The sequence below is a fragment of the Dendrobates tinctorius genome, unplaced genomic scaffold (genome assembly GCF_039654945.1).
Source record: "Dendrobates tinctorius isolate UK_male_01 unplaced genomic scaffold, ASM3965494v1 ptg000083l, whole genome shotgun sequence".
Lineage (NCBI taxonomy): Eukaryota > Metazoa > Chordata > Amphibia > Anura > Dendrobatidae > Dendrobates > Dendrobates tinctorius.
Window position 1 is genome coordinate 3,071,767 of NW_027361751.1, and position 22,871 is coordinate 3,094,637.

At 45.4% G+C, this 22,871-nt stretch overlaps 1 protein-coding gene across 2 annotated transcripts in view; it reads left to right on the plus strand.

Moving 5' to 3' along the window:
• TMEM171 (transmembrane protein 171) overlaps positions 1 to 14,539 on the plus strand; it is a 46,404-nt gene extending 31,865 nt beyond the window's left edge. For both annotated transcript variants that reach the window (XM_073584060.1, XM_073584061.1), the window contains exon 4: positions 13,775 to 14,539. In XM_073584060.1, coding sequence (XP_073440161.1) covers positions 13,775 to 13,988 — 214 coding nt within the window. In that variant the 3' untranslated portion in view covers positions 13,989 to 14,539. The remainder of the gene's footprint in view (positions 1 to 13,774) is intronic.
• Positions 14,540 to 22,871: the final 8,332 nt, after the last annotated feature.

A 22,871-nucleotide genomic window follows, 5' to 3' on the forward strand; every position in this document is an offset into this window, starting at 1 on the left:
AATGGGTAAAATTGCAAAGTATTCCATTTTACAAACAACTTTGCAATTTATCGTTTGTTTCCAGGGTTACCAGCCACCCTGCAGTTTCAGTGTGACCAGTTATCTAGGCAAGGAGTGTGCAACACAAGCGGGCTCTATGCTTTTCAGCCTGCTCACATCAATCTGGACCTGGCTGGTTTGAGGGATCCTGCCAGCTTCAGTCCCCTGCACTTCTCCCATAAAGCAAGGCAAATCTGCCTATGTGATAGCATGGGAGGGTCTTGGTTCAGACCTGCGGTGAGACCAAGCTCCAAAATGCTGAGATCTCACTCTGCTTAGTACAAGCTGCAGCTGTCAGTCAGCCCAGGCAGGCAAAGTTTAAATACACATGGAATCATGAGCTATATTATTTTATATGTGGACACCTAAAATTCTCATCTTAGTATCAGGAATATATATATATATATATATATATATTATCAGGAATATACCGCCTTTTCATATAGCTTTTCTGAGTAAATTTACCAATCTCATCAGGTATAAGATCTATTTAATAATATATGTCATTTGTATTGTGCAATCTTTAAGCAGATCTGCTTTAATGATTGCAATATACAGTGGGGAAAATAAGTATTTGATACACCGATGATTTTGCAAGTTTTCCCACCTACAAAGAATGAAGAGGTCTGTAATTTTTCTAATTTTGTCTTTAATTCCAAAAATCCAGAAAATCACATTGTATGAATTTTACATAATTAATTTGCATTTTATTACATGAAATAAGTGTTTGTTACAATCGAAAAACAGTACTTAATATTTTGTACAGAAACCTTTGCTTGCAATTGAAGAAGTCAGTTGTTTCCTCCTGTAGTTCTTGACCAATTTTGCACACACTGCAGCATGGATTTTTGCTCACTCCTCCATGCAGAGCCACTTTTATGGAGCCTTCTTCATTGCCCTGGATGTGGGTTTTAGGTCATTGTCATGCTGGAAGACCCAGCCATGACCCATCTTCAATGCTCTTACTGAGGGAAGTTGGTTGTTGGCTAAAAGCTCGCAATATATGACCCCATCCATCCTCTGGTTCCAGCTCTCTTCAGGTCATTGACCAAGTCCTCCCATGTAGTTCTGGGCTGATTCCTGACCTGTTTCAAAATCATCCTTACCCTGCGAGGCGAGATCTTACATAGAGCCACAGACCAAGGATGTTTTTCTTACATTTCCTAATTATTGTGCCAACAGTTGTTGCCTTCTCACCAAGCTGCTTGCCTCTTGTCCTGTAGCACATCCCAGCCTTGTGCAGGTCTACAATTTTGCCCCTAGTGTCCTTAGACAGCTCTTTGGTCTTGGCCATGGTGGAAAAGTTGGAGTGTGATTGAGTTTGTGGACAGGTGTCTTTTATACAGGTAACAAGTTCAGACAGGTGCAATTAATACAGGTAATGAGTGCAGAGTAGGAGGGTTTCTTAAAGAAAAACTAACAGGTCTGTGTGAGCCAGAATTCTTGCTGGTTGGTAGGTGATCAAATACTTATTTCATGCAATAAAATGCAATTTAATTATGTAAAATCATACAATGTGATTTTCTTTTTTTTGTGTGAGAGATTCAGTCTCTCACAGGTGAAGTGTACTTATAATAAAAATTACAGACATCTTCATTCTTTGTAGGTGGGAAAACGTGCAAAATCAGGAGTGTATTATTTTCCCCACTGTATATATACACATGACATCATTCACATAACGCAATTGTTGTCTTTTTGGGAAGGAAAGTAACAGTACAGTCCACCACTCTTACATATACAGTGGGGAAAAAAAGTATTTAGTCAGTCAGCAATAGTGCAAGTTCCACCACTTAAAAAGATGAGAGGCGTCTGTAATTTACATCATAGGTAGACCTCAACTATAGAAGACAAACTGAGAAAAAAAAATCCAGAAAATCACATTGTCTGTTTTTTTTCATTTTATTTGCATATTATGGTGGAAAATAAGTATTTGGTCAGAAACAAAATTTCATCTCAATACTTTGTGATATATCCTTTGTTGGCAATGACAGAGGTCAAACGTTTTCTGTAAGTCTTCACAAGTTTGCCACACACTGTTGTTGGTATGTTGGCCCATTCCTCCATGCAGATCTCCTCTAGAGCAGTGATGTTTTTGGCTTTTCGCTTGGCAACACGGACTTTCAACTCCCTCCAAAGGTTTTCTATAGGGTTGAGATCTGGAGACTGGCTAGGCCACTCCAGGACCTTGAAATGCTTCTTACGAAGCCACTCCTTCAGTGCCCTGGCGGTGTGCTTTGGATCATTGTCATGTTGAAAGACCCAGTCACGTTTCATCTTCAATGCCCTTGCTGATGGAAGGAGGTTTGCACTCAAAATCTCACGATACATGGCCCCATTCATTCTTTCATGTACCCGGATCAGTCGTCCTGGCCCCTTTGCAGAGAAACAGCCCCAAAGCATGATGTTTCCACCACCATGCTTTACAGTAGGTATGGTGTTTGATGGATGCAACTCAGTATTCTTTTTCCTCCAAACACGACAAGTTGTGTTTCGACCAAACAGTTCCAGTTTGGTTTCATCAGACCATAGGAAATTCTCCCAAAACGCCTCTGGATCATCCAAATGCTCTCTAGCAAACTTCAGACGGGCCCGGACATGTACAGGCTTAAGCAGTGGGACGCGTCTGGCACTGCAGGATCTGAGTCCATGGTGGCGTAGTGTGTTACTTATGGTAGGCCTTGTTACATTGGTCCCAGTTCTCTGCAGTTCATTCACTAGGTCCCCCCCGCGTGGTTCTGGGATTTTTGCTCACCGTTCTTGTGATCATTCTGACCCCACGGGGTGGGATTTTGCATGGAGCACCAGATCGAGGGAGATTATCAGTGGTCTTGTATGTCTTCCATTTTCTAATTATTGCTCCCACAGTTGATTTCTTCACTTCAAGCTGGTTGGCTATTGCAGATTCAGTCTTCCCAGCCTGGTGCAGGGCTACAATTTTGTTTCTGGTGTCCTTTGACAGCTCTTTGGTCTTCACCATAGTGGAGTTTGGAGTCAGACTGTTTGAGGGTGTGCACAGGTGTCTTTTTATACTGATAACAAGTTTAAACAGGTGCCTTTACTACAGGTAATGAGTGGAGGAAAGAGGAGACTCTTAAAAAAGAAGTTACAGGTCTGTGAGAGCCAGAAATCTTGATTGCTTGTTTCTGACCAAATACTTATTTTCCACCATAATATGCAAATAAAATGAAAAAAAAACAGGCAATGTGATTTTCTGGATTTTTTTTTCTCAGTTTGTCTCCCATAGTTGAGGTCTACCTATGATGTAAATTACAGACGCCTCTCATCTTTTTAAGTGGTGGAACTTGCACTATTGCTGACTGACTAAATACTTTTTTTCCCCACTGTATATGCTTATATATGGGATAACAGAAGTGATAGTGTTCACTGCTCAAGTATACAGGATAAGCCCAAAACATGACTCTACCACCTCCTTTCTGGTGTTGCAGCCTTGATGGGACATGGTGGCCAGCCACCAAACATCTGGAACGCCCCCCAGGGCCGGGGGTTCTCGGTACTGGGCCGGTCAGGCTCTCTTACAGGGGAAGTGTGTTACAGTGGTGATAGTGACCCGGTCCGTGGCCCTGGGTGTCCAATGTAAATGATGGAAGTTCAGATGAAGGGAAAAGATGGTAGGATTATTAATAGGGGAAAAGGGGATTCGTGATGCCACCTGTGGTATTCGGCAATACAGGTGTTAAGCTGACGCTGCTCTGCAGAACCTCTGGGATGGTGTTAGGGCAGCGGGGATGGTAAAGCTCTCCACAGGTAGAACTGTGTCCCAGGGCATTTGAGCCGGTGACGGTGATGGTGTTTGCAGTGTGAGGCAGGCAGTTGTAAAGTAACTCCAAGGACACAGTTAGGTGCAGTTTCTGGGTTTTTACTCACAAGTTTCGTGTACACATTAGTCCACTTAGTTCTGCGTCCTCCGAGGGAGGGGTCTGGCAAACTCCCAGGCAGGTTGGGTACACCTTTCAGGACTCCTCCTTGTGTCTTCTCTGAAGGCCGTGTCTCTGCACTGAATTCTCCTTACTTTCCCTGCCCTGCGCCTTCACAAGTAGTGCCCCCAGCTGGTAGCCACGGATCTTCTCAGGCGACGTGGGTCAAGCCCCGAGGTCCGTTACTCATACCGCTGCCTTTTGGAGGGTGTTTGTGGCTGAGGCACTTAAAGTTACATCAGCCTCCGGCTTCCTAGCTGAGTCCTATAATCCTCCACTAGTTTCAGGGGCCGGCTCCCCCACTTCAGCCAGATCCTTCCTTTCCGGGATACGGGTCCCATGGGTGGCTTATTGCACTACCTGTGCCCCAAGGACCCCTTCTCTTCTAGGAGCTTCTTCTAGATGTTTCTCTCACTGACTCGGACTCTCACTATGTCAGTCCTGCTCCTCCACTGTCCTGTCACCGACTGACTAGTTTCTGGAAGGCTCTCTTTACCTCAGAACTAGCTTCTCCCGCCATCTGTCACCTTTCTCAATCTGATTGTATGCCCAACTATTACTCCACTACCTAAGCTCCTCCCACTCTACCTACCCTTCTACACTAACCCCCCACACCCTTTCCTAGCCAGTCGGGGATGAGGCCATCCTCCCGAAGTGTACGCCCAGGTGCCTTGACTAGCTAGTGTGTGTGTTGAGTGCAGTGTTAGGATTCCTGGGTGGTGATCCCTCCTTACCTGAGGGTGGGATACCACACCTCTGGATGAGGTGCAGTACCTCTGTGGTGACCAGACCCTCAGGGGCACCACATACTTCCCTTGTTAAACACAGCACATCCACGGGCTGGAACAGAGCAAAAACAGATTTTATCAGAAACATGCAAAATTTTGAACATGCATGTCAACAGGTAAATTCAATAACACAACTTCCCTTTATGGGAGGCACACTTTCTTAAACGTTGCAAATAACTATTCTTGTAGATACCTTGTAGATTCAAGTTAATAAAATACCATCTTTTCAATATAAATACTTGTATCAAATGTCAAAGATTCAACATTCAAATATAAACATTTATGTAGCTCATTTTCATAGAACATTATTCTATTAAAGTTCAGTTCATCCTTTGGTGCGATGCGGGGGACCCGTCCGTAAACCCCCAATGTAGGCCTTGGGCGGGCTACAAGGCATAGTTGACCTTTACTTTGGACCATGTTTTCGGCCACGCCAAACGGATTTTTCTTCTGTGGCCTATTAAGGCACATTCAGAGGCCTGACGTAAAACCAAAATGGAGCACCTTAAGAAGTGCAAACTTTTTACAATAAAAGTTTTGGATTATTCACCGTTCATAACCTCACAGTCTTTCTAAAGAACCATAAAACAAACCTAACCAGGTAAACACATTATTTATTCAATGAACTATAACACCGTCCTAACCAGGTAAACTTTAAGCATTTATTTCACATTTTTACTCTGACTTCTTCTTCCCGGGTAGCCCCTGACATTCACTCCTCCCTGGCTGGGACAGTTCTGTATGGAGAACTACACCAGTGATCACTAGCTGTTTCGGGTGTACCACCGAGGTTTGGGTAGCCCGATCACACACTATATTATAATGTGCTCATCCAGGTGTAGGGGCTGCGGGGACAGGAAGGGGACCTATCAGGGCATTCTCAGACCCGATGACTGAGTCAGCCACAGCTGCATTTGGCGGTTTGACCTGCTCTGACTCCTATCCTCCTACTATGGTCAGAGACAGATCCTGGAGCTGGCTACTCAGCTCTGCATACAGTCATGGCCAAAAGTTTTGAGAATGACACAAATATTATATTTTCACATGATCTGCTGGCCTCTGGTTTTTATGTGTGTTTGTCAGATGTTTTTATCACATACAGAAATATAATTGCAATCATATTATGACTAGCAAAAGGTTATATTGACAGAATGAGTTAATGCAGCAAGTCAATATTTGCAGTGTTGACCCTTCTTCTTCAGGACCTCAGCAATTCTCCCTGACATGCTCTCAATCAACTTCTGGATTAAATCCTGACTGATAGCAGTCCATTCTTGCAAAATCAATGCTTTTATTTTGTCTGAATTTGAAGGTTTTTGTTTGTCCACCCGTCTCTTGATGATTGACCACAAGTTCTCAATGGGATTAAGATCTGGGGAGTTTCCAGTCCATGGTCCCAAAATCTCTATGTTTTGTTCGCTGAGCCATTTAGTTATCACCTTTGCTTTATGGCAAGGTGCTCCATCATGTTGAAAAAGGCATTGTTGATCGCCAAACTGCTCTTGGACGGTTGGGAGAAGTTGCTCTTGGAGGACATTCTGGTACCATTCTTTATTCATGGCTGTGTTTTTAGGCAAGACTGAGAGAGAGCCAATTCCCTTGGCTGAGAAGCCACCCCACACATGAATGGTTTCAGGATGCTTGACAGTTGGCATGAGACAAGACTGGTGGTAGCGCTCACCTGGTCTTCTCCGAATAAGCCGTTTTCCAGATGTCCCAAACAATCGAAAAGGGGATTCATCAGAGAAAATGACTTTACCCCAGTCCTCAGCAGTCCACTCCCTGTACCTCTTGCAGAATATCAGTCTGTCCATGATGTTTTTCCTGGAGAGAAGTGTCTTCTTTGCTGCCCTCCTTGAGACCAGGCCTTGCTCCAAGAGTCTCCGCCTCACAGCGCGTGCAGATGCACTCACACCTGCCTGCTGCCATTCCTGAGCAAGCTCTGCACTGCTGGTAGCCCGATCCCGCAGCTGAAACACTTTTAAGAGACGGTCCTGGCGCTTGCTGGTCTTATTTGGGCGCCCTGGAGCCTTTTTGGCAACAAGGGAACCTCTCTCCTTGAAGTTCTTGATGATGCGATAGATTGTTGACTGAGGTGCAATCTTTCTAGCTGCGATACTCTTCCCTGTTAGGCCATTTTTGTGCAGTGCAATGATGACTGCACGTGTTTCTTTAGAGATAACCATGGTTAACAGAAGAGAAACAATGATGCCAAGCACCAGCCTCCTTTTAAAGTGTCCAGTGGTGTCATTCTTACTTAATCATGACAGATTGATCTCCAGCCCTGTCCTCATCAACACCCACACCTGTGTTAATGGAGCAATCACTGAAACGATGTTAGCTGGTCCTTTTAAGGCAGGGCTGCAATGATGTTGAAATGTGTTTTAGGGGATACAGTTCATTTTCTAGGCAAATATTGACTTTGCAAGTAATTGCTGTTAAGCTGATCACTCTTTATAACATTCTGGAGTATATGAAAATTGCCATTAGAAAAAATGAAGCAGTAGACTTTGTAAAAATTAATATTTGTGTCATTCTCAAAACTTTTGGCCATGACTGTAGATGGTTTTATTCTCTGCACTCAGGCTATTGCCTCTTTCTGCATACCTTGCTGCTGCCATGTTTATTGCTCTGTCTCCTGTGTTCTTCCTGCTCACCCCTGACATTTTCCAGGGGCTGGCTTTCCTCAGCTCTTTATGCCTATCAAAGTAATACAGGAGGTGGGTCTTTCCTCCTGACAGACACCTTTGCATCACATGCTGATGTTGGTGGTGAGTGGGCATCATCTTTGCACTCACTCTCTGGCCCCGCCCACCGCAGCTCATATTCCTCTCAGCTCCTGCTGGCTGTAATTTGTTAAGCCCACACAACCTGTGACGCAGCTATTTAACCAGCACTCAGTAACAGTGATCCAGTAAACAATGGCACCGTTAGGCGATGATTTAACAGCCTTACAAACTCACTATTACTCAATACAGATAATTCTTTTAGCAACACTACAAAATCTCTTTTACACAGTATAGTACATTTCTGGCACACTATACATGAAAGCTTCTTGTGTGGCGCCCCTGAGGCTCAGTCGCAACAGAGGTACTGCACCTTCTCCTAAGGTGTAGTGCCCCACCATCCAGGTAAGGTGGGAACTCCTTGCCACACTCCGACACCTGCATCCCACACACAGGATAGTTCAGCAGAGGACCAGATTGCAGCTCAATGCTTAGTGGGTAGCAGAGCTCCTTTCGTGGATCCTTGCTTCGTAACACAAGATGTGCTGGGAGGTGGGTGGAGTTAGTATAAAAGAAAGGGAAAGATAGGATCTTGAGTTCAGTGCAGTCAGTCTCACTGGAGAGTGAGAGAGCAGGCTGACAGGAGGTCAGCCTGCCGGGAGGTCAGGCGGAGGAAAGACAGTCAGTCAGGAGAGGCTTAGGACTGGTCTTAGTGGAGAGCTCCCGAGGAAAGGAATAGAAGAAGGAGTGCTGCAGCTGCCTCAGTGATCTGAGCCAGCTGGCACGGGAAAGGAAGGAGAAGGAGAAAGATGTAGAACTGTAACCTGCATTTCCATAAGAGAGAGAAAGACAAGTACGGAACGAAGAAGGAGAGAGAACAGAGAGGAGGAGTGGGTTGGATAGGAACCCTGCCTATAGGTCCACAGCGCCAGGGCCCGGTCCCCGAGGTTGTATGGACACTTATGGTTCTGCAGCAGATACCGGTGGAGTAGTTGGCTGTAAATGCACTACTCCCATCCAAGACTTGGGACACAACAGCAAACTGATAGAGAGCCGGGATCCAGGAGCATCCCCGAGCAGGCTACAGCTGTCTGCCATACAAGTGAGAGTTCTAGGAACATCTATAAGGAGGTATTCCAGGGTAACTAAGTACTGGAGTGCTTCACCATTAAAGGCGCATTGGCAGAGTTGTTCAGAAAGGCACATGTTGGCGGAGTGTTGGCAGGGAAAGTACTATCTCGCCTGGAGGTTGGCTGGGCCTCTGCCCCGGAGGACACGGTACTGAAGCAGGCACCTGTGTGCACTACGAACTGTGAGTAAAGCTTTGAAACTGCAAGCTCTGGTGTCCTCCATTCATTCTCGCATCAGCGCCGCTACATCTGGGTATCAGCATCCGCACCATTCTGTGCCTCTCCTCAGCCATTGCACCTACACTGCCCTGGGACTACAGCTCCACCTGTGGGGAGCTACACCATCTTTGCTGCATTACCCCATCAGTCCCAGTGGATCTGCAAGCAGCGTTGGCTTAACATCTTACTTGCCAAACACCACAAGTGGCGTCACGAACTATCCATATAAACTACATTACAAATATCATCCGCCATTGACTTGGGTGCCCAGGGCCACGGACCGGGTCACCGCTGCTGTGACACATCCCGGTACCGAGTACCCAACAGCCCTGGGAGGGCGACCCACTTGCAATCGGTATGTTACAGTCTCTGGCACACAGTACTCAGCTTTGCTAGGCTCTAGGCACCCATCTTTGCCGAGCTCCAAGTACCCAGCTTTGCTGAGCTCGATGATCCTGTTCGTCGTGACGCCAAAATGGAGCACCCCAGGGGCCGCGGGGTACTCGGAGCCGGGCTCGTCGACTTCAATGGGGGACTGTGTCACGGCGGCTGGGACCTGGTCTGTGGCCCCAGACAGTCAATGGCAATAGTTTGTGTGGTATTTACTGAGATGGGAATAAAGTTTATGGTTGGATACGTGACTAGTGTTGAGCATTCCGATACTGCAAATATCGGCCGATATTCGCTGTATCGGAATTCCGATACCGAGTACCGATATTTTTTCAATATCGGATACCGGAATCGGAAGTCCCCATAATGCAATGAGCCACTGTTGTGGCTGTGATTGGCTGCTGAAATGATGTCATTATGATGCGCGGTCTGTGCGCATCATGATGCGGGGTCTGAACGGGCCTGCCGGGGGCCTGTGCCGGCTGTCGGGGGCCTGTACGGGCCTCTCGGGGGTCTATGCGGGCCTGCCGGGGGCCTGTGCCGGCTGTCGGGGGCCTGTACGGGCCTCTCGGGGATCTATGCGGGCCTGCTGGGGCCCTGTGTGGGCCTGCCGGGGCCTGTACGGGCCTCTCGGGGGTCTATGCGGGCCTGCCGGGGGTCTTGTGTGTGTGCAGGCATGTAGTATGTATGTTGTATGTCTGTAGCATGTTGTATGTATGTTGTATGTATGTAGTATGTATGTAGTATGTACTATGTATATTATGTATGTTGTATGAATGTAGTATATATGTATGTAGTATATATGTAGTATGTATGTTGTATGTATTGTATGTAGTATGTATGTAGTATGTATGTTGTATGTCTGTAGCATGTTGTATGTTTGTAGTGTGTACTATTTATGTATCAATGTAGTATGTATGTATGTATGTTGTATGAATGTAGTATATATGAAGTATGTATGTTGTATGAATGTAGCATATATGAAGTATGTATGTTGTATGAATGTAGTATATATGAAATATGTATGTAGTATGTATGTATGTTGTATGAATGTAGTATATATGAAGTATGTATGCAGTATGTATGTATGGCTGGTTTCACATTAGCGCTTTTTAAGCGCACGCACGGCCGGGGGTAGCTCCGCCCCCGAGCCGGCTCTCTGCCCGGCGTGCCCGCCCCTTGCTTGTAGCGCCGCCTCCTAGCGCACAGCGGCGCCTGCGATCGGCGCACCCTATCTTTAGCATAGGGTGCGCAGATCGTGCGCAGGCCGTGCGCTAGTTGCGCTTTGACCTGCGCTGCGCACTTTTGACGGTGCGCCGTGCGCGCCAAAATCCGAAAAGTTTGATTTTGGCGCGCACGGCGCACCGTCAAAAGTGCGCAGCGCAGGTCAAAGCGCAACTAACGCACGGCCTGCGCACGATCTGCGCACCCTATGCTAAAGATAGGGTGCGCCGATCGCAGGCGCCGCTGTGCGCTAGGAGGCGGCGCTACAAGCAAGGGGCGGGCACGCCGGGCAGAGAGCCGGCTCGGGGGCGGAGCTACCCCCGGCCGTGCGTGCGCTTAAAAAGCGCTAATGTGAAACCAGCCTAAGTTGTATGAATGTAGTATATATGAAGTATGTATGTAGTATGTATGTATGTTGTATGAATGTAGTATATATGTAGTATGTATTTTTTTTTTTTTTTTTACATTCAACACATTAGCCGGATGATGGGACTACTACTGTCCCATCATTGGCTAATGTGTCAGTCACTGTCATTGTAGCAGGCATTGCCCGATGGGACTTGTAGTCCTATCGGATGATGCCTGCACACACACAAGACCCCCAGCAGGCCCGCACAGACCCCCGGCAGGCACGTACAGACCCCCGGCAGCTGGCACAGGCCCCCGGCAGGCCCGTACAGACCCCCGACAGCCGGCACAGGCCCCCAGCAGGCCCGTACAGAACCCTGACAGCCGGCACAGACCCCCGGCAGGCCCGCACAGACCCCGCCGGCACACACAGACACGCACACTGTCCGCCCACGCACCACCCACACTCTTCCCCCCTCCCGAAATGGATGTGCAAGGAAAGAAAGGTTTTTTTTAATTCCGATATTTCTGTCCCATTGACTTGTATGGTACTTCCGGTATCGTAATCGGCGATATCCGATACTTTTTGGGTATTGGGCCGATCCAATCCGATCCGATATTTCTCAGTATCGGATGGTATCGCTCAACACTATACATGATGCCATCTGTAGCATTCTGGTCAGAGGTGACCAGCGCTGCAGTGTTGCTTCTCTGGAATGGATGTTGGGCGCAGCTATGATGTTGTAGCCCTCCACAGGTAGGGCTGTAGTCCCAGGGCAGAATAGATGAAGTTGTTGGTAGGGTTGTGGTGTGGAGTGGAGGGGTGGTGCAGGAATAAAATGGAGGACACAATTGCATGTAGTTCAATGGGCTTTACTCACAGTCTGTCTGCAGTACAGATGCCCGCTTCAGTGCTGAGTCCTCCAGGTCAGGGGTCCAGTAAACTTCCAGGTAGATGAGTACACTCCTCCAACACTCCCTTTCAGTATGTTCCTTCCCAGGCTGTCTCACTGTACTGGTTCCCTCTCCTTTCTCCCTTTCCAGCACCTTCACAGTCAGTATCCCAGGCTAGCTGCCATGGATCCTATCAGAATTCGTCACTCAGGCGGTTCCATGATCCTATGTGGCTGCCTTTCTGGGAAGATGACTGTGGGATTCGCTGTGGCCCATACAGCAACCACAACTGTCAGCTTGCTAGTTAAGTTCGCTGTTTACTTCGCTAGGCTAGGGGCTGAGACCCTTCTGCGACCTGATTTCTTCTCCCACCTGATAGCAATCAGCGTGGGACTCTAGAAATTCCTCTCTTTCCTCCCGGGAGCTTTCCATCCCAGCCAATCTGTCCGGCAGCTCCTCCCACTCTTTCTCTAAGCTCCGCCCACTCGCTGTTCCCATTAGCTACTCTACATCACTCCACTTTTGAAGCTCCTCCCCATTACATACCTTCCCCTCTAGCTCCCAACACCCTTTCCTAGCCAGTCTGGGATGAGGCCCTCCTCCTGTAGGGTACGCCCAAGTGCCCTGACTAGCTAGTGTGTGTGTGTTGAGTGCAGTGTAAAGAGTGTGGTGAGGTGCCCCCATCTTACCTGGTCGTGAGATATCACACCTCTGGATGAGATGCAGTACCTCTGTGGCGACTGGACCCGCAGGGGCGCCACACATCCACTGCTCCATCCAGGTTTGTACACTACTCATCATTAAACAAGAATGTTTTAAATTAATCTTCATGTATGTCTGGTCCCACTGCAATGACTTCTGCTTGGAGGCACTTTTAGGGGTGGACGAATAGTAGGTTTATGTACAATTTCAAGTCCCTAGAGGATTCTACACCTTGAAGTTTGTGTGACTCCAGAGGCACCAGCAGCTTCAGATATCTGTTTGCTGATTTGTAATGGTGTTTTAGAAGCTGCTGTCTTAATCTGATGAATGTGTCTGGCAGAAACCTTCCTCATTATGCCTTTATCTGCACAAATCAGTCTGTGTTCGGTATCAGCCACAAATCTCTTCACAGTGCGATGATCACGTTTATATTTTTGCAAAATATCTAATGTTTTCATACCTTGACTAAGGTATTGCACTATTTGATGCTTTTTGGCACCAGGGAGATCACTTTTCTTTCCCACATTGCTTCAAACTTGTGACCTGCTTAATAATGTAGAACATCCTTCTTAAGTAGTTTTCCTTTAGTTGGGCCCACCTGGCAAACTAATTATCACAAGTGTTTGAGATTGATTTCAGTAATCCAAAGAACAGTGAGACACAATACCATCCATGAGTTTATTAGAATAACAAAAAATTACATGTTTGACACTTAAATCCAATTTGCATAATATTTTGGAACGTGGTGTCACCCAATCCCTCGTCTCCATTTTTCATCTCACATCAGTGGCTTAGGTTTAGGGAATGCAAATGCTGTAGTCAAATCTAGAACATAGAATTTGGTGACCATGTGCCATTTAACAGGGTATTAGTTATTAGAATAACTAGGATATTAGTTCCAAAATATGCAGCAGCGGTATCCTGGTGCATTTCTTGCACTAAAAGGGGTTGTTACCTATTCTGAACTTTGAAAAATTGCAATTTATTCTGTATTAAAAATCCTCCTTGTTCTTAAGAAAAAAGATTTTTTTTTTCTCTCTATACTTTACTGCTTGCTGTCTGTTACTGGCCATCTCTGCAGTCTATCAGAAGTGGCTTGTCTCCTAAGTACCTTAGCACTTCCAAGTCCCTCGTTGCTCCAATGCTGCATAATTTAGGCCAGTTGCACAACCAAGGTGCAAACTGTCAATTGTAGGGGGTGCACCATCCTCGGCAAGAGGTGGGAGGAGCATGTTGTGCTCTTGAAGATAGTGTGAGACCGCCCCTTTAATGCCTAGTTGATTAAAATACATTTATTTTACATTTATACATTTTCTTGTTTAGCAAAGGAGCCAAATGTCTTGTAAAGGAAATAACTTTTTTTATTTTTCTTTCCGCAGGACATATCCAAATGATGGAGGCCAAGAATGTACAGTATACACAATTCCATTACCGAGTTACTCCAATGAATCTTTTTCCAATGTATATTTTGCATCTGAGCCACCACCAAAATATGAAGAGAAAGATTCTGCTTTACCTGAAGCCTCCACATCACCCATTGCCCCGACGGACCCTACAGAATCTTCATCCAACCCTGCACAAGACGACATCTAGGAGAAAACAGTAAATTCTTATCGGAAGAAATATAACTGCCAGGATGTGTTAATAACATCCATTTATGACCCCCTTGTAGCGGTCACATCCGTTTAATAGGCTTCAGTAGTCTGCAGTGTGGCAAATCATGGGCTATATGTTTCAGCTAGACTGGCGTTACATGAAGTGGAAATCTCATATTGATCCATGAAACTTTTTGAAGAGTATTAGGAAAATTTGCTTCCTAAAAGAGAAGTCTGTAAAATGGTGTGATCTGAAGCTAATAACGTGGCGTCACACAGAGTGAAAAAACTTCAACGGGAACATGGTATGCCATCATGAAGTCTCCAGGTTCATGAGGCCTTAGAGGGACACGCTAGGAAAAATGAAATAAATTTGCAATGCCTAGTCTAGACGCCAGTGCCAAACTTCATTGATGTTCATAGAATAACTGAAGTCTAGAGGGTACTGTGGAGGCTGCTAGTTTGCAGAGAAAAAAATCTGGCACTCCCTTTTGCAGGAAAAACGGAATTCTTTATTCACAAATGGAGAAATCCACAAGGTTTATATAAAAATGTAACGTTTCGGTCACTATCTGGATCTTCTTCAGACCATATAAACCTTTAACGCTGCCCCGTGTGTCCCCTCGTACAAGAATAAGTGAGACCGCCTGTTTCGACACATATGCCTATGAAGACCGGGGTATTTGTGCTGTCTGCGCCAAACAGAAATGTGGGTAATCCGCACCCTTCTCCACAGCGGATTACCCACATTTCTGTTTGGCGCAGACAGCACAAATACCCCGGTCTTCATAGGCATATGTGCCAAAACAGGCGGTCTCACTAATTCTTTGTACGAGGGGACACACGGGGCAGCGTTAAAGGTTTATATGGTCTGAAGAAGGTCCAGATAGTGACCGAAACGTTACATTTTGATATAAACCTTGTGAATTTCTCCATTTGTGAATAAAGAATTTCTTTTTTCCTGCAAAAGGGAGTTCCGGATTTTTTTCTATATATTATCGGGACTGGTATCCCTTTCTGTGCATCCCTTCGACATAAATTTCGGAGTGACGTGTCTTCTTGGTCTGGTTTGCAGGCCAGGGGATAATTTTGGAGAAAATACATTCATATCAGCTCTCCTCCAGGAGGAATAAATCTGGCTCTCTAGTGCCGCCTATCGGAAAAACTGCCCTCTCAGTCAATGGATGACCCTTTAATGAGCATTACCATATTACTTAAAATATTTAATGGATGAATGCATTTTCCTTATGGAAGAGATACTGGTTTGACAAATATCATTTTAGAGCTGGAAATTTAGTCTTTAGAACCTACCTTCGATAGGTGGCACTAGAGAGCCTGGTTTCTTCGTGGGAGCATTCCCTGGCCTAAAAAAAAAATACCTATGCAATGTGGCAGACTTAACAAGGAAAAATAGTACCTCTAGGACTCTTGCAAAGCCTCTTGCCCAGGAAACAAGTGGCTTGCTCTGCACTGATGAGGGGCAAAAACTACACACAGCTATCTGCAGATGGGTTTCTTTTTTCCTTTTGAAGAACCTTCTTGATAAACCAAATTTGTGGGAAGAAAAGCACTGTGTACAATACGCATATTTTTATCTATACTTTTACTTTCATTTTTAACCCATTTTAAGTGTTGCGAAAACGCTAAAAGAATTGACATGCTGCATCTTGGAAAAAAATGTAGCAGGGCTTAAACTACTCATTGGAAAGAACCCCAGCGTGTGCATGAGATTTCGGAAATGTTGTTCATTATGCTGCTACTGTAATACGCTGCATATTTTAGCACTAAATATTTGTTAAAAAAAAAATAGCAAAAACACCTAGTGTGAACATGGTCTAAAAGGCCATCTTGCTCCTTCCTGGAGGAGAGATAATTTGCCATCCACTGCCCGCTCAGACCCTGAGCTAGTCGTAAGAGTACATTACATTTCTGCATAGCAGATTTACCACAGAATTTCTGCCTATTCGTCTACATGGGGCTTGTAGATCTCCATGTGCTTGCCTGCTTAACAACTTATTAGGATGAATTGAAGCAATCAGCCTGCAGGGTGTGAATAGTCCCCAACACAATGTGTACACTTTTGGTTTCTACAAACAATCAGATAAACTTGTTCAAGTCCAGTGTCCTATATGAGCAATAGGATGTAGGCGGCCACATTAACCCCCCTTGTCTCCTGTGTATTTTTATGTCCAGTATCTGGACGCTGTCTTTGTGGAAAGTAAATTAATTAAAAGCTTTGATTTCAGTCAGAACATTAATAATGTCTTCTCTGAAAAGTACTGCAGGATCTGCTCATAAATTATATTAGATTCCTCAATGTAGCGTCATTTTCAGCAAAGTCAGGACATAGCACCTTTCAAAATATGTTTGTGCCTTTTTTTAATTAATTTTATCAATTCTATATTCTTATTCATGTGCAGCTATTTATTGAACAAATAGATGTTAAAAAATGCTAAAAACTATTAAAATAAAGCAGACTTATGAATGTATGTGAAAAGCTGTATTTGATTGCGTAAAGTGTGTAATCTCTGTGTATAAAGTTGAATGTACACTACCGTTCAAAAGTTTGGGGTCACCCAGACAATTTTGTGTTTTCCATGAAAACTCAAACTTTTATTAATCAAATGAGTTGCCAAATGAATTTAAAATCTATTGCAGACATTGACAAGGTTAAAAAAAAAGATTTTTATTTTAAATAATAATTTTCTCCTTCAAACTTTTGTTTCGTCAAAGAATGCTCCCTTTGCAGCAATTACACCATTGCAGACCTTTGGCATTCTAGCAGTTAATTTGCTGAGGTAATCTGGAGAAATTTCACCCCATGCTTCCAGAAGCCCCTCCCGCAAGTTGGTTTGACTTAATGGGCTCTTTTTGCATACCATACGGTCAAGCTGCTCCCACAACAGCTCAATGGGGTTGAGATCTGGTGACTGCGCTGGACACTCCATTACAGATAGAATACCAGCTACCTGCTTCTTTCCTAAATAGTTCTTGCATAATTTGGAGGTGTGCTGTGGGTCATTGTCCTGTTGTAGGATGAAATTGGCTCCAATCAAGCGCTGTCCACAGGGTATGGCATGGTGTTGCAAAATGGAGTGATAGCCTTCCTTCTTCAAAATCCCTTTTACTTTGTACAAATCTCCCACTTTACCAGCACCAAAGCAACCCCAGACCATCACATTACTCCCACCATGCTTGTCAGATGGCATCAGGCACTCTTCCGGCATCTTTTCAGTTGTTCTGCGTCTCACAAATGTTCTTCTATTGATCCAAACACCTCATACTTGGATTTGTCTGTCCATAACACTTTTTTCCAAACTTCCTCTGTCCAATGTCTGTGCTCTTTTGCCCATATTAATCTTTTCCTTTTATTAGCCAGTCTCAGATATGACTATTCCTTTGCCTCTCTGCCCTGAAGGCCAGCATCCCGGAATCGCCTCTTCACTGTAGACTTTGACACTGCCGTTTTACATGTACTATTTAATGAAGCTGCCAGTTGAGTACCTGTGAGGCGTCGATTTCTCAAACTACAGACTCTAATGTACATGTATTGTTGCTCAGTTGTGCAGCGGGGCCTCCCACTTCTCTTTCTACTCTGGTTAGAGCCTGTTTGTGCTCTCATCTGAAGGGCGTAGTACACACTGTTGTAGGAAATCTTCAGTATCTTGGCAATTTCTCGCATGGAATAGCCTTCATTACTAAGAACAAGAATAGACTGTTGAGTTTCACATGAAAGTTCTTTTTTTCTGGCCATTTTGAGTTTAATGGAACCAACAAATGTAATGCTCCAGATTCTCAACTAGCTCAAAGGAAGGTCAGGTTTATAGGTTCTCTAAGGCTGGTTTCACATTTGCGTTTTTTAGCTCTGGAAAAAAACGCACATGTGCGCATGCGTTTTTTCCCCTATATTTAACATGGGTGCGCATACCTGCGCGCTTGTAAGCGCATGTATGCGATTTTCATGCGCTGCGTTTTTTTGGGGTGTGCGTTTGTATTTTCCAGACGCAGCATGTTGCATTTTTTGGCCCTGCAAAAAAGCGCATGCGCACATATGCGCACGTTTTGCGCTAAAAATGGCCATTATAGCCTATGGATGCGCATATGTGCGCACTGGCATGCTCATGTATGCGTTTTTTTGCATATGCGCTTTTTTTTAAACAAGGAATTTAGGGGTTTGGGTTAGAGTTAGGGTTAGTTAAGGGGGTTTAGGGTTAGGGTCAGGGTCAGGGTTAGGGTTGGGGTTTGGGTCAGGGTTAGGGTTAAGTATGGTTTGGTTAAGGGTTAGGGTCAGGGTTAGGGTCAGGATTAGGGTTAAGTATGGTTTTGTTAAGGGTTAGGGTCAGGGTTAGGGTTAGGGTCAGGGTTAGGGTTAGGGTCAGGGTTAGGGTTAAGTATGGTTTTGTTAAGGGTTAGGGTCAGGGTTAGGGTCAGGATTAGGGTTAAGTATGGTTTTGTTAAGGGTTAGGGTCAGGGTTAGGGTTAGGGTCAGGGTTAGGGTCAGGATTAGGGTTAAGTATGGTTTGGTTAAGGGTTAGGGTCAGGGTTAGGGTCAGGATTAGGGTTAAGTATGGTTTGGTTAAGGGTTAGGGTCAGGGTTAGGGTTAGGGTCAGGGTTAGGGTTAGGGTTAGGGTCAGGGTTAGGGTTAGGGTCAGGGTTAGGGTTAAGTATGGTTTTGTTAAGGATTAGGGTCAGGGTTAGGGTCAGGATTAGGGTTAAGTATGGTTTGGTTAAGGGTTAGGGTCAGGGTTAGGGTTAGGGTCAGGGTTAGGGTTAGGGTTAGGGTCAGGGTTAGGGTTAGTAAAGTCATGGTTTGGGTAGTGTGAGGGGCCACCTAAAAATGTTGGAAAAAAACGCAAACGCGGTAAAAACGCACTAAAAACGCATACAAACGCATAAAAACGCTGCGTTTTTTTCATGCATGCTCATAAAAATGCTTGAAAAAAACGCAGCAGTTGTATGCTTTTGTATGCGTTTTTTCAATGCGTTTTTTTGCGGGAAAAACGCGCTGCAAAAAAAAGCAAGTGTGAAACTAGCCTAAGGCCTCTTTCACACATCAGTTTTTTGCCTTCAGGCGCGATCCGGCTTTTTTTTGTAAAACCGGATCCGGCAAAATGCAATGCCGGATCCAGTTTTTCCCCATTGACTTGCATGAGCGCCGGATCGTGCCGGATGGCATTGCGTTTCATCCGTTTTTTGCCGGATCCGGCAACTTGTCTCATTCCGGCGCCTGGAAAAAACGGCTACTGTAACGTTTTTTGTCTCCGGCGAAAAAGCCGGAAGCGCCGGATCCAGCGCTTCCAGCTTTTTGCTACAATGAAAGTCTATGGGCGCCGGAATGCGCCGGATCCAGAAAAAGACGGATCCAGCCACCGGATCCGGTTTTTTTAAGTCTGCGCATGCTCAGATCCAATTGGCCAGCCCCCAGGAACAGAGACGGATCCAGCAAAAAAACGGATCCGTTTCTACAGTTCTCCAAAATTTATGCCGGATCCGTTTTTTCTAAAAATAGCCGGATCCTGCCTGACGGCAAAAAACTGATGTGTGAAAGTAGCCTAATCAGTCAAACTGTTTTCAGCTGTGCTAACATACTTGCACAAGGGTTTTCAAGGGTATTCTAACCATCCATTAGCCTTCTTACACAGTTAGCAACCACAAAGTACCATAAGAACACTGGAGTGATGGTTGTTGGAAATGGGCCTCTATACACCTATGAAGATATTGCATTAAAAACCAGAAGTTTCCAGCTAGAATAGTCATTTACCACATTAACAATGTATAGAGTGTATTTCTGAATCATTTAATGTTAGCTTCATTGGAAAAAACTGTGCTTTTCTTTAAAAAATAAGGACATTTCTAAGTGACCCTAAACTTTTGAACGGTAGTGTATGTGTGTGTGTGTGTATGTGTGTATCACCAACCAATCACGAAACATCTTTCATTTCACCAGAGCTGTTTAAAAGAAGCTGCGCTGTGATTGGTTGCTATGAGCAGCAGTTTTCCTTGCAACCAATCACTAAGCATCTTTCGTTTCACCAGAACTGTTTAAAAGAAGCTGAGCTGTGATTGGTTGCTATTAGCAACAGTTTTCTCACTCGGCAACACCTCAGCAGACACTGACATGGTATGAGAAATCTAGCATCCCCGGGAACATAAGCTCCCAGCCATTGTCTGCCCCCCAGAAAGGAGCAGAGAGCACATGACAGAAATGAATCACCCCCTCCTGTGCCCATATACTCATCACACATTCTCCATCCATAGGCACATCTTCCCTCTTAACATGATCTCCGGTATGGAAGTTAGGGCAAATCCATCCAGCGCTTTGGTTTTGACCCCATGCCTGTCTTAAAGGGATCCCAGGTCAGGAATTAGGACCATTCCACTCAGCGCTGTGGTTCTGACCCCAGGGTCTCTTAAAGGGATCATTGGTATGGAAGTCAGGGCAAATCCATCCAGCACTTTGGTTCTGACCCCAGGCTCTCTTAAAGGGATCCCCAGTATTGAAGTTAGGACCGTTCCACTCAGCGCTGTGGTTCTGACCCCAGGATTCTATTAAAGGGATCATTGGTATGCAAGTCAGGGCAAATCCACTCAGCGCTCTGGTTCTGACCCCAGTCTCTCTTAAAGGGATCATTGGCATGGAAGTTAGGGCAATTCCATTCAGCGCTCTGGTTTTGATCCCAGGCCCCTCTTAAAGGGATCCCCGGTATGGAAGTGAGGGCAAATCCACTCTGCGCTTTGGTACTGACCCCAAGCCTCTCTTAAAGAGATCTCTGGTATGGAAGTTAGGGTAAATCCCTCAGCGCTCTGATTCTCACCCCAGCCTTCTACTAAAGGGATCATTGGTATGGAAGTCAGGGCAAATCCACTCAGCGCTCTGGTTCTGATGCCAGGCCTCTCTTAAAGGGATCCCCGGTATGGAAGTTAAGACCGTTCCACTCAGCACTCTGGTTCTGACCCCAGTCTCTCTTAAAGGGATCATTGGCATGGAAGTTAGGGCAATTCCATTCAGCGCTCTGGTTTTGATCCCAGGCCCCTCTTAAAGGGATCCCCGGTATGGAAGTGAGGGCAAATCCACTCTGCGCTTTGGTACTGACCCCAAGCCTCTCTTAAAGAGATCTCTGGTATGGAAGTCAGGGCAAATCCACTCAGCGCTCTGGTTCTGATGCTAGGCCTCTCTTAAAGGGATCCCTGGTATGGAAGTTAGGACCGTTCCACTCAGCACTCTGGTTCTGACCCCAGGCTGATGGGATGATGTGGGATATTAGGGGTAGTAGTCCGGTCGCTCTGGCTGACTTGGGATATTGGGGGTAGTAGTCGGGCGGGTGTGATGGGATGATGTGGGATATTAGGGGTAGTAGGCCGGTGGCTCTGACAGAATGATGTGGGATATTAGGGGTAGTAGTCCGGTGGCTGTGACGGGATGATGTGGGATACTAGTGGTAGTTGTCCGGTGGCTCGGACGGAATGATGTGGGATATTAGTGGTAGTAGTCCGGTGGCTCTGGCTGATGGGATGATGTGGGATTTTAGGGTTAGTAGTCTGGTGGCTCTGGCTGACCGGATGCTGTGGGATATTAGGGGTAGTAGTTTGGTGGCTCTGGCTGACGGGATGATGTGGGATATTAGGGGTAGTAGTCCGGTGGCTGTGACGGGATGATGTGGGATATTTTAGTGAATGTGGCTATGCGGAGTGGGCGGGGCTATACACTCAGCTTTATATATTTAGATATAATCATTATAATTAGATATAACTAACCGTAGTTATTATGCCCGGGCAGCGCCAGGCTCTTCAGCTAGTGTTATATATTTATGGCCACAGTGAACAATGATGAGATCACAAGTCAATCAGCGCCTGTATAATTGTCCATTCACATGGCTGATGCGAACTGTATGGGGACTCACGATAAGGCCAGGGTCACACTTGCGAGTGTGATGGCAGAAACTCGCTTATCAATACCCAACACTGCCGCCGTCACTCGGGAGCTGAGCGTGCGGCTGCATGTATTTTTATGCAGCCACACGCTCCGCTCCCGAGTGCCGGTGGCAGTGCCGGGTATTAACCCCTTTCTGCCAGATGATGGTATAGGCCAGAAATACGTGCACCACTGACTCCGTCACGAGATCGGGGGTCATCGGTGCGTTGGCATGACAACCTGAGGTCTCCTTGAGACCTCTATGGTTGTTTATGCTGGATTGCTATGAGCGCTACCCTGTGGTCGGCGCTCATAGCAATGCTGTCATTCTGCTACATAGAGGTGATCTGAGTATCACCTCTATGTAGCAGAGGCGATCGAGTTATGGCAGCTTCTAGCCTCCCATGGAGGCTATTGGAGCATGCAAAAAATAAAGAAAAAGTTTTAAAAAATATTAAAAAAAACCCCCTAAAGTTCAAATCACCCCCCTTTCGCCCCATTCAAAATAAAAATTTTTTTTAAAAATCAAACATACACATATTTGGTATCGCTGCATTCAGAATCGCCCGATCCATCAATAAAAAATGGATTAACCTGATCACTAAACGGTGTAGCGAGAAAAAAATCAAAACGCCACAATTACGTTTTTATGGTTGCAGCAACATTGCATTAAGATGCAATAACGGGCGATCAAAAGAACGTATCCACACAAATGTGGTATCATTAAAAACGTCAGCTCCGCATGCAAAAAATAAGCCCTCACCCAACCCGTGATCACAAAAAAACGGAAACGCTTCGGGTCTCGGAAAATTGCGCAATTTTTTCTTTTTTAGCAAATTTTGGAATATTTTTTCACCACTTACATAAAAAAGAACCTAGACATGTTTGATGTCTATGGACTCGTAATGACCTGGAGAATCATAATGGCAGGTCAGTTTTAGCATTTATTGAATCTAGCAAAAAAGCCA